At 32.9% G+C, this 12,167-nt stretch overlaps 1 protein-coding gene across 2 annotated transcripts; it reads left to right on the top strand.

Moving 5' to 3' along the window:
• The first annotated feature begins 10,384 nt into the window (after positions 1-10,384).
• Positions 10,385-11,848, top strand: LOC116121466 (lysine-specific demethylase JMJ25-like). 2 transcript variants are annotated; one of them, XM_031407421.1, is made up of 2 exons: positions 10,385-11,238; positions 11,602-11,848. In XM_031407421.1, exons 1-2 carry the CDS (start codon positions 10,924-10,926, stop codon positions 11,632-11,634), a joined length of 348 nt encoding a protein of 115 aa, XP_031263281.1. In that variant the 5' UTR covers positions 10,385-10,923; the 3' UTR covers positions 11,635-11,848. The 2 variants fall into 2 exon arrangements, with proteins under 2 accessions (XP_031263281.1, XP_031263282.1); XM_031407422.1 differs by having other exon boundaries at positions 10,385-11,205; positions 11,602-11,663.
• Positions 11,849-12,167: the final 319 nt, after the last annotated feature.

Genomic DNA, 12,167 nt, shown 5'->3' with positions numbered 1-12,167 from the left:
CCCCAAATTTTGGGCAATTTGGCTAGTTTTGAGCAGCCATAAAGATTAAGAATCTTCAGAGATTTCAAACCGTAGACATCGCTAGGAAAGCTCACAAGGTTTTTACAATGTTTCAAGTTCAGTACAATCAACCTTTTGAGAACTCCAACAGATGGGTGAACCTCGAGCAATCTTGTACAACCTTCAAGATTGAGTCACTCAAGGTTTGGAACCTTCGTAAAATCTGGAGTTCTGATAAGCTTGCAGGAGTGACTGAGATCAATGGCTTTCAACGTCCCAAAAGACTAAGAATTAACAAGGAAAAAAAAAATAAAGAAACTAGTAAATAAAAGAATTGGTTTTGTAAGAGAGTAATACTACACATATAACATTTTTATACAACATTATGTGGCAAAATATGATTAGCTGATTTTAAATTAAAATCAAATTTTCACCTGATCATCTTTTGCCACAAAATGTTGTATGAGAAAATTGTATGTGTAGTATTATTCTTTATAAGATTACCATTTATGCAAAGAAAATAATTATGATATGTACCTTTGTGCCATCCCAAAGATATTCAATGTGGCTGTAACACATATTTAGTTCAAAAAGGTTCTCTGGGTGGAAGCTTGGAGGAAAAGTATTTGAAGGGTAACCATGCCAATCTAGAATTCGCAACTCATTAGATAGGTATTCAAGGTTCTCAGAAAGCTGAAAGCTAGTAATTTGGAGTAGTCTCAGATTGCTCATGTTTGAAAAGGATTTTCCATTCAAGTATGAAATTCCCTCCTTTGGCTGGTCAAGGATTATACATTCAACAGCATGTGTTCCCTAGAAAAACAAAAAAGGAAAAAGAATAAATAGTACAGAGATTACCTAGAGCTATCATTCAACAAAATAATGTTTGTGCTTTTCATGTTTACTATACTATCTTACCGTTTTTTCTTCCAGAACACGATAAATATCCTTACATAACCATAATCTGCTCCATTTGCTAGGCTTATGAGGGCGCTTTTCACGAACGTTTCCCAACCCATGACTTGTAGCAGATCATGCATCTAGAACTTATCATCTGATATGGCTATTAGTGATTTTTCAACAAGTACTGTTATTCCAATATCAGGGTAAAACCCACAAGCATCTAGTATTTCCATTACTCGACCTTTATCCTTCCCTTTCAAGAAGCATGCTATATCTAAGAATATTTGCTTTTCTGTGTTCTTTAGCCCATCGTAACTTATTCTAAGTACTCTCAAAATTTCTTCATCAGGATGTTCTTTTAGCCTAGCCAAGGCGCTTTTCTATTTGTCAACATTTCTATCACACAAAAATGATCCCACAACTACAAGAGCTAACGGAAGGCCTTGTGTGTAGTTTATGACATGCTTTGACATCTCAAAATGTTCATGTGTAGGTTGTTTATGTTTGAAAGCCTTCATTTGTAAGAGCTTGTTAGCTTCATCATGATCCAATCCTCCAACCTTATATATATATTGGACTCCATGGCTAATTAGCAAATGTTCATCTCTTGTTGTAATGATGATTCTACTCCCAGATACAAACCAATCAGGTGCAGCAGCCAATGCTTTTAGTTGTTCTTGTTTATCAACATCATCAAGAACCAGCCACACCATTTTCACGACGAGCCCTCTTATTATCATTGGATTCCTTTCTGAACATCCCATATATTTGATTTTTTACGGAAAAGTACCCCTGACAGAAGCTGTTCTTGTAAACAAATTAGACCTCTATTGAGACTTCTCTAACATTGGCAAAAGCAAGAACCTTCATATGATCTGATAGCCAGTCGTATACAACTCTCGCAAGTGTAGTTTTACCTATTCCACCCATTCCCAATATCCAATGAAACAAACTTATTTGACAGTGGCTTTAAGTACTTTATCAATTCCTCGACACGAGACCTACTCCAACAAGGTCCAGGACATTAATTGGGAATGGAGTATCCATTTTTGGATATCAGTTAACAATTGTTTGATAATTTCAGATTCTGGCTACCAGTAGTAGATGAAACATATAACTAAATTATTATGTTCAGCTGATATACTAAGAGTAATGATTTACAACATAAAAATTATTATGACTTTTTTAAAGTCAGAAAAATGAACATTGTACACCCTTTCGTACAAAATTGTGCAATACATGTAGACTAAATTCAACTTCAAAATAGAGATGTTTCAATTTATTAATGGGTTAGCTTTTACTGATCCAGTTTGAACTCGAAATATGAAACAATTTGTATGAAATAGTGACTGTTAATCTCGATCTATCACTTATTCAATTAAAGTAGATTGTAAATCATATTTGATTATCCATGTATGCTACTTTGGCTAATGTCTTTTTTTACTTCATACGATTAACTTCCTTCAAAGGCTTAAGATAAAAAAAAAAAAAAAAAAAAAAAAAAAAAAAAAAAAAAAAAAAGGGAGAATTAATGAGAAATTTACTTCTGTGCAAGAATTAATAATTTTCAGTACCTGTCCGCAAAGCCATCCAGAAAGATTGATATTTGAGTGACAGCTGATCTCCACCTTTCCACCTTTTGCTTATTCTCCCTGAAACTTTCTTCATGTTTTCAAATGCTTTCTTGAAATGTCCGGTCTGATTCCGTACATCGGATGGATTTCATAATAAAAATTGGCAAAGCAGTATGTTGCTTCTCCTCCTGCACTCAACAATTTTTGCAAGTTCTTCTAGACACCATGTAGAAGAAACATAGTTTTTGGATAAAATTATGATGGAAATCATGGATTTCTCAATTGCACTCAAGAGTTCAGATGAAATTTCCTTTCCTCTCTCAAGTTCTTCATCGTCCCTAAACGTGAAAATTCCCTTTTGATCTAAGGCAGCATATAGATGGTCAGTAAAATTCTTTCTAGTATCTTCACCTCTAAAACTCAAGAACACATCATATTTCCATTTACAATTAGAAGAAGAAAGAAATGAAGAGGCCATTGGAAATTGAGTTCTTTAGCTTTGCATATTGTTCTGAGAAATGAGATAAGCCACTTCACTTCCTTTATTGGCTGCTTGGTAGTAAGTCAACCGATTTTGTTTTTTTAGTCAAAAGTCAGAAACCCGGTACCAGTATGAGAGCCAGCTATACCGCAGATATTATAAAACAGGGATTTTTTTTCCAATATAACCCCTAAACTACTAGGAATGATGAAAAAACCCCAATCGTCTATAGATGTCAGAAAATTTCCATTAAGGGCAAAACGCCATAAGAGTTGAGTAAATAATTGATAGAATATAAAAAAAAAAAAAAAAACTTTAAAATATAGAAAACCTGAAGACTGTTATAATTTTACTGGTATAATTGCAATAAAATATACTAATAGGGATTGAAAAAAAGCAGAATAAAGAGGGTTGAAATAAATTTATTTTATTAATTCTTTTTGAGTTATATATAAAATGAAGGAAATTGACCAAATTTAGAGTCTTTCCTCATCAACCCACCCCACCTCCCATGGAGACCAATTTTCCAATGTCGCGTTTTCAAGTTGGACTTGTATAGGTCATGTGTCTTCATGTGGACTTGCATGGGTCATGTGTCTTCAAGTTGGACTTGCATAGGCCATATAACAAGTTGGTGGAAGTCCACCACTTACAACACTCTCCTTTGGACATCCACTATTGACATATAATTGCATTTAACCTTACTCAGGAAAACAATAGTGAGATAAAAAATCTAAGTAAATTAATTCAACTCCATAATGCAATTGTAAAGTGGTGTTGGATGTGCATCATATTTCCTTATTAAAAACCTTGTTAGGATATAAATAGAGGCTAGCTATCTCATTATTCATTCAATCACAAACCTTTCTCTAGCTCTTAAGATCTTGCTCCCAAGAACCACCGCCTTTCCCCCACCATGGAGTCGAGTTCCAACCACTCAACGTTAATAATCACTATAGAGTCGAGTTCTAGTCACTCTACTCCAAAAATCTTGCCCTAGTCAAAGCCTTTCCCGTTCTCAGCCTCGCTTAAATATTTCCTTCAACCGTACTAACTTGAGCATTAGAGTGCCTACAACAGATACCACATTGGTTTCCCTTGAGCCTTTGCAATCACTTTCTTTGTCCCTAGAAGTCTATGGGGTTGTTAGTGGCTCTTCCTTACACGATCAATTTGAAATGACATCCGGGTAGATTTTACCATCTACAAAAAGCAAATCCAAAATTTATAGAACAATGCATATGTTCACATTTGAGAATTTTTGTTGCATTAAAAAAAAATACTACATCTTTATATTTTATTTTTTCTTTAAAAAATCAACTCTATTGCCATGTGAAGCAACTTCATCTGTAGCATTCCATTCGATATTTCATTAAATTTTTTACAAAAAATTGTTAAGATGGAATATAAAAGCTAAGTCCTATTTGTGTATTAATTATTGAATCAAACATACCAACCATTAATCAAGTTTAAGCAAATTTATAATTTATGATTTCGCTTGTACTCAAAGAAGTGGTCACACGAAACTTCTGGAAAATAATCAAAGTCACTCATAAATAGTTTTCATCTTTATTAATTCACAGATATATAAATAAACATATCGATCTACTCTCAAGAGTTTATCCTTAGTCTTGTCAAGTTCTACCTTTACTTTAGTCCTGCATTTTATCTCTATAGCTAATCAAAATCCAAATTTATTAAATTTTAGGAAAAACATATAGACTTTATAACCTTTTTTTCTATGCAATGAGTATAATTAATTTGTATAAGATGTGCTTAATTTATTTATGATCTACAATTTTTTTTTTTTTAATTTTTATTGAATTGGATCATTTTAGAACTATATAAACTATTGCAGTTTTAATGTAATAACTTATCATTGTTTTTTTATACTTGCAAGGAGGGCGTTGGCTCACCTGGTCTTAAGCCAACTCCGCCTTTTCCATGTGAATAGTTGTTCGATTTGTCCATGTGTTTACTTGTTTGATTTATATTTTAATGTGAAACATAAATTCGAAAGTGAAAGAATTGACATATAAAGAATTATTTTCATATGATCTACATCTCGGATTTGGACATGTGTCTAGTAGCTCTCATCGGTTTATGATAAAAACGATGATGTTATATACAATATTTGACTTTGAACTCAAATATACGTAGCTTAATTAAATGAGTGATGTCGTTGCTACTCATGTATTATCTAATAAAACCACATATTATATAAAAAAAAATATTAATAACAATTTTACCCTTAAGCAAAATTGTTAGAAAGTACAATTGAATTATTTTGACAAAATTAGAGTAAGAACTTATAAATTAAAAATGTGTTTAATTTTGTTTTAACCCTAGTTTTTGGTTAATTTTTAACATCTTGTGAAGAAAATTAACGGTCGTGTTGAAATAAACAGAGTATATTTAGAAGTTAATATATTATTATAGGCCAAATGACTTACACCTTATCATGTTTGATTGTCAAGTAATAAAAAATTTCAATAATTGATGAGTGCTTGGAAGCGCACTCATACTTAGAGATTTTAAGGTTATTTTGTGAGGGAATTAGGTTTAATTGGTTAATTTTACTTAATTTTTGGATCTCTTTTGTTTTCCAAAATCACGGGTATTTTTTTGAATTTTCAAGTATTTAGGTGCTAAAAATGAGGATTTCAAGCATGGACATTAACGAGGAAAGAATCAGAATTGTGTGGGAATAAACCATTCAAGAATCGAAGCTCAAACGAAGAAGTTATAGATTTTTGAAGATTGTTCGCGGCGGAGAATTTTTGTGCCGTGGCGTGAGTGAACATGCTGCACTAAAATGGGTGTAAATTTCTCAACACAACTTCGATTGACCTAATTCCAATGGATTTTGATATATAAAAGATAAATCTATAACTTTTATGTTTTGGTCGTGATCCAGTTCAATATTTAAGATGGCTAAAAATTGATCTGAAAGTTATGTCAGTGCATAGAAGACAAGCAAATGCGGGTTCTGAAACATGCCTTAGTGTTGTTATGATAACTTGAGCTAACGACCTCATATTTAGATGATTCTTGGACCACTGGAAACATGATTCAAATAGATAAAACTAATATGTTTATGGCTTCATCAGATTCAAAATTTTTCATGATAAAAAATGGAAGTCTTTCGGCACACAATTTTCCAGTAGTAGCTGTTAAGGAGAAACAAACAGAAAACAAAAACTTTGCCAAGCTACCATAAATTCCTCAAAGCAAAATGGGAGCTACCACATATTTTTGTAAAGCTTTGGAAGTCTAGTTTACTAGAATTTTACGGTTCATTATTCCGAGATTTCTAGAGGAAGATATTCATGTTTTAGTACCAATGGGTCAGCATAGGAATCCTAATTCTATAAGGACTCAAGTTAAGATTAATCCGAATTTTATTCTCCTATTTTGCATATGATTTTTCCCATTACTTTCCCACAACCCTAGCACTATAAAAGGATGGCTTTAGGTATTTTTTTTTGGGGGAGGAGACTAAAACTTTGAGAGAGGCAAGGAGAAGAGATCTACGTAGGGCTTCATATTTTTCTCTTGTACTTCATGTTTTTTAAGGGTTTGATGTTTGATTTCCTTATAATCATGTGTAACTAAATACTTTTCTAGGGTCCGATGTGACCTAACATGAAGGTTTTATGGTTTGATTAATTTTATTGTTCTATTGATTCAATATATTTCTAGTTTCATTCATTGCACTTAACTCGATCTTGATGTTTTGTATGAAATAAGTATGGTAAACATCATATGCTAACTTTAAAATACAAAACAATTGATTGTTTAAGACAAGATAAGGTAAACATCGTATGCAAAACTTGAATAGGTCTTTTGAATGATTGGATTGTGTTGAGGCAAACATCAGGCTAGATACAATTTGATTCATATTTTTAGTACTTTTTGTTCTTAATGGGTTCTTGATTGTTAGACTTTACTAAATATCCTAGTGAGTTTAATAGTTAAAAACACTTGGTTAAACCCGAACATCAAACAGTAATACTATAATGATGGAAGACTGAACCCTAGGAATTGGATTGAGACGGCAATAAACTACTTATTAGCAGAGAATCATATTGTTAAGGTGAAATCGAATACCTAGGTTTTTCTTGCATTGGTTTTCAATTAATTTTTAATTTTTTTATTTAATTCAATTGGTTAAGAATTTATTTTGCTTCTTTAGTAATTAGTTTAATTTCTTTTGTTTAAAATTTTGTTTATTTTATTTGTTTAATTAAGGCATAATATATTAGGATTAATTGAATGCTTATAAATCTCTGTGTGATTGACCATTGCTTTTGCACACTAGACTACGATAGCGATTTGTGCACTTGCAAGGAATTAAAATTGTTCATCAATAATATTCCAAAACTAATAGTAATTATTGTTAGTTATATAGATGGTAATATGAATATCACCATTTTCTTAGGTATTCTAAGATTACTTGATAATCTTAATTTTGTTACAATTTTACCCCTAATGGTGCGTTTGGATAATATAATGTTTTACTATAGGGGGATGTTATATTAATGAAAAAATATATCACTTTAAAGATTACTAGGAATGTTTAGGAAATATGTTTGGTTGGTTCGAATACATTGGTGAGTAATATATTTGGTTGGGAGGATAAATAGGTGGGTATATTATAAAGATTGCTAAATTGCCCTCCTTTTTAAATATTAATACAATATTATTTTTTATTATTATTTTTTGAATCATTCTTTTAACCCCCTACATTTGAAATTTTGCTAAAACACCCTAGCTATATAAAACTTTAATTTGTAGCAAAATCACCCCCACCCACCACAAGCCACTGTTGGAAGCCAACCACTACCATCGCTCGCCGCCAGCAATTGATAGAATGGCACATGACTGGCCGCATATGGCCAGCCATGCATCGGAAAAACCATTTCCAATTATGGATCACAAATCCATGGCCGTTTCATGACCACAAATTTGGTTGTGAAAAGGCTATATCTTTGGCAGTGAAATGACCACTGTTTCACAACCAAATCTGTGATCATTTCACATGCACATCTTTGGTCGTGAAATGGCTTTATCGGCGCACGACCAGCTAGATCCTATCGGTCGTTCGCCATTACGGTGACTGGCATCGGTGGCCGGCGGTGGTCTTGGGTGACTAGGGGTATTTTGTTAACTTTTAAACTTCTTGTGACTGGGGTGTTTTAGCTAAATTCTTAAATGTAGGGGGTGGGAATGTTTATTTGGTAGACATTTGAAGATAATTGTATCTGAAATTGTATTTAATTAAGAGCAAAATATGTATAAAAATCAGATTACCTGGCATATTTTGGAATTCGTAGAATTGTTATGTCTTGACACATTAGATTGACAACTAGGATTTGTTGTTTAATGAGTCTAATGAAATTGCTCCATCTTGACACATTGAATTTGTATTTGTTGCTCTATCTATAATTACTAATTAATAAAAATTATTAGATATGTAGTAATAATTAATAATAATAATAATTTTAGATGTATTGTATTAACTTTCTAAAGATTTAACCATTTTGATTAGGGGTGGAAAAAAAAGACCGAAAACCGAATCGAACCGAAAATTCGGTTTTTCTAAAATCTGGTTCGGTTTTCGGTTTAAAAAATTCATAAACTGATTAATCGGTTCGGTTTACAAGTTTTTTAAACCGGTTAACCGAAACCGAACTCTAAAACCGGTTTCAAAAAATAAATAAATAAAAACTTTACATATTATTATAATTAAACTTCAGCCCACCGTCACTTTTCTCTTTCATCTATCTTTTCCATCATTTTCAATCTTGTCCTGCACTTTTCTCTTTCATATTTGTCCGTCACTTTTCTCTTTCATCTTGCTTTTTCATCATCATCTTCTCCTTCACTTTTCTCTTTCATCTTCATCTTCTTCTTCTCCATTTCTTCTTTTCACTTTTCACCTTTTTTTCGTCTTCTTCTCCATCTCTTCTCCTTCAGTTTTATGATATTATCTTTCTTTTCCGTCTTATCTTATCTCTGTTCCTTTTCTTCTCTTCCATTTTTCTCTCTCTCTTTCGTCTTTTTCTCCAATATTCAAGTTTATTTGATTTGTGAAGATGTAAGAAATTTCGTCGTCGCTCAGCTGTAGTCGCCGTTATCGCAACTGCCGTCATCGTCTGTTGCTAGTGGGTTTTAGATCTGGGTTTTTAGATCTGTGTTGTCACGTTTTCAGATCTGGGATTTGACATTGAAGATTTTGGTTTTAATTTGTATATGTACTGATGGTGATGGCTGGGTTTTGACATTGAAGCATCAACACATTTTGTATATCAAATTTTATGCAGCAAACACAACACCACTAATCTCATCTGCCACGGCCAGACATAAATGATGCATGGAAAATATTTGTATTGGGACCATCAGGCTTTCTCTGCTTCAAGTTCCATTATCTTCTACTCTGCTTTTAAGCTTTTGTTTCTTCATTTGCAAATGCAAAACCTCCCAATAGAATATGTAGATATAGAAATTCTCAATGCTAATATCAAATTTGTGTAGCAAACAGAATAAAAAGGAAATTGCAAAACAAGATTAAACGATAGAAAAATTACTTGATTAGTACAATATTTAGCGAAAAGTAACAGCAATTCTTGTTGTTTTTGGGCATTAGCAGTTAAAAAGAGAAAACAAATAAAAAGAGAAAACCGAATTGGGCCGAAAAATGCAGCCCATAATTCATAATTGGGCCAAAAAAAATGCAGCGTAATAATAATCCTAATTAACCGGTTTAAAACCGGTTAACTGGTTAACCCCAAAACCGTTTCGATTCAATTATTTTTTTAAGCCGAAAACCGGTTCGGTTCAAGTTTCCGGTTAACCGGATTTTTCCACCCCTAATTTTGATACTTGGATGTGTATTAACAAGTATACAGATGTAATGCATTGCCTTTGTGAATGTTCAGTAGAAATTTCTCACATCCACATCCATATCCACTTAAAGAAAGATATTAATTTTCTTTTTTATGTGTATATGTTTGTCTGTAATAAACGTCGTTTCAATTTGTTTATACTGGATTTTGAAATTTTCTTTGTACGTTGGAAGTTTTTTGTTGATTCGGGTTGTAATTTCTTTCCCTCACTCAGCTTCGCTTATTATTATCTTCCAGTTCTTCATTTTAATTTCTTATTTTGTCCAATTTTTTTGCAGTTTTCGTGTAGAAGAAGACCTGGGCATGTTCAATCCCGTAACTTCTCATCTTTCTTTGTTGAATGGTTGTACTATGAGTTCAAGATACCCTAATTCATAATTCTTTATATATAGTGCTTTAAATTATATTTATATCGCTTATTATTATCTTCCAATTCTTCATTTTAATTTCTTATTTTGTCCAATTTTTTTGCAGTTTCTGTGTAGAAGAAGATTCGGGCATGTTCAATCCCGTAACTTCTCATCTTTCTTTGTTGAATGGTTGTATTATGAGTTCAAGATACCCTAATTCATAATTCTTTATATATAGTGGCTTAAATTATATTTATAATGGTAAAAGTTTTAACCATGAATCTTTTCTTATTCAACAGTGACAATTGCAGCATGTCGATTGTTAATTTCCACAAAAGCTGCCCCAATCCTGATTTTTCTTATGATCTCTGCCTGACTTGCTGTGGAGAAATAAGAAAAGGTTTTCAACAGGGACGTATTGAAGAAGAGCTTTCTGAATAGCAGTTAGCTAAAAAAGCAAATGGTCAGGTTACAGATTTTGACAGCCAAATTTCTGCAGACAAGATCACTAAGACGTCATGCAACTTTCCTGATTGGAGAGAAGAGGCTGACGGTAGAATTCCTTGTCCTCCCAAAGTACATGGAGGTTGTCGTACTTAGATACTTGCACTAAGACACATCTTTGATGCTAATTGGATTGGAAAACTGATTATGACTGCATAGGACCTGACTATCAATTATAAGCCGCTGGATATTTTTTCTCAAGGATGTGTTTTGTGCAATCATGTTCTGCTGAAAATGGAGTAAAAACTTTTGGAGTTAGGCAGGCAGCTCATAGGGACAGCAGTCAGGACAATTATCTCTACTGCCCAAATGCTACTCAATTGGGAAACAATGAAATCGAGCATTCTCAAATGCATTGGATGAGAGGTGAACCTGTGATAGTTACAAATGTGCTTGAAAAGACTTCTGGTCTTAGTTGGGACCCAATGGTCATGTGGAGGGCTTTTCAAGGGACAGAAAAGATTTTAAATGAGGAGGCTCATAAGGTTAAAGCCGTTTATTGTTTTGATTGGTTTGAGGTATGTGTTCATGTTTGAGTTGTAGTACACCTTTCTGTAGTTGCTGATATGTTCCTCTAGAGGCATGCCTCCTACTGGCCCAGTTCCATTACCAGGCCAGCATTTTACTCGGTTCATGCATTATTACTTTTTACTTTTTCCTTTTTAATGATAATTGGTTTTGTAAGCTTTAAATCTGCTCTGTATTTTTACTTTCATACTGTTATGTGCCCTTCATATGCCTGTTGCTTCACTCTAAACCAAAATCACAAGCTTCTCAGTACAAAACGAGCATTTAACTTAAATTCTTGACTGAAGAGTTTACATAAATTCTCAACCATTCATTCTGTTTAATCTAATTTTGTATTAAAAATTTTGTTGCAGAGGGTATTGATGTTGCAGCTTCTCATCCATTGATTACAAGCGGAGTTGCCATTTGTTTAGGATCTACAGTATTGAAAAGTATGTCCTAGATACCTATATTTACCTGTTTTCTGTCTATCGTATAGTTGTGTGTATTTAGTATGGTAAAATTTTGCTATTTAGTCTTTTGATTTGTCTATTATTAAATATAATTAGATAGCCATGTATAAGTAGTACTAACAGTAAAATATGGAAGGATATTTTTTTCTGCTGCAGTGGGCATTAGCAGATATTCTTAATGTGCATTGTCCTAAACACAGCTCAAAACCGTGGGTTTAGTCTTAAATTATCTTGAACCCTGAGAACTTACTTTGCTGGTGATGACTTTTTGTTGGTTGGTTTACATATATATGGTTTTTCATGAATGACATTCTGGACCTTTATAATATCCTCAGGATTGGTCTCTTGAACTCCAAGAAGTTTTTTCACTAGAAAGGGAAGGAGAATTTGATAAGAATGCTCCTCTAGCATGGTAAGTTGCAATTAATTTACTGAAATTAAAGAGAAAACACTTTTGCAGTTAATGT

The sequence above is a fragment of the Pistacia vera genome, unplaced genomic scaffold (assembly GCF_008641045.1).
Source record: "Pistacia vera cultivar Batoury unplaced genomic scaffold, PisVer_v2 Contig985, whole genome shotgun sequence".
NCBI classification, from domain to species: Eukaryota; Viridiplantae; Streptophyta; class Magnoliopsida; order Sapindales; family Anacardiaceae; genus Pistacia; species Pistacia vera.
This window is presented reverse-complemented; position numbering and strand designations above follow the sequence as displayed.

Excerpts from the sequence above, each read along its gene's own strand:
- LOC116121466 (XM_031407421.1), top strand. The coding sequence starts at position 10,924 with ATGTGTTTTGTGCAATCATGTTCTGCTGAAAATGGAGTAAAAACTTTT. Across the intron at positions 11,239-11,601 it reads ATTGTTTTGATTGGTTTGAG|AGGGTATTGATGTTGCAGCT; the intron begins GTATGTGTTCAT and ends ATTTTGTTGCAG.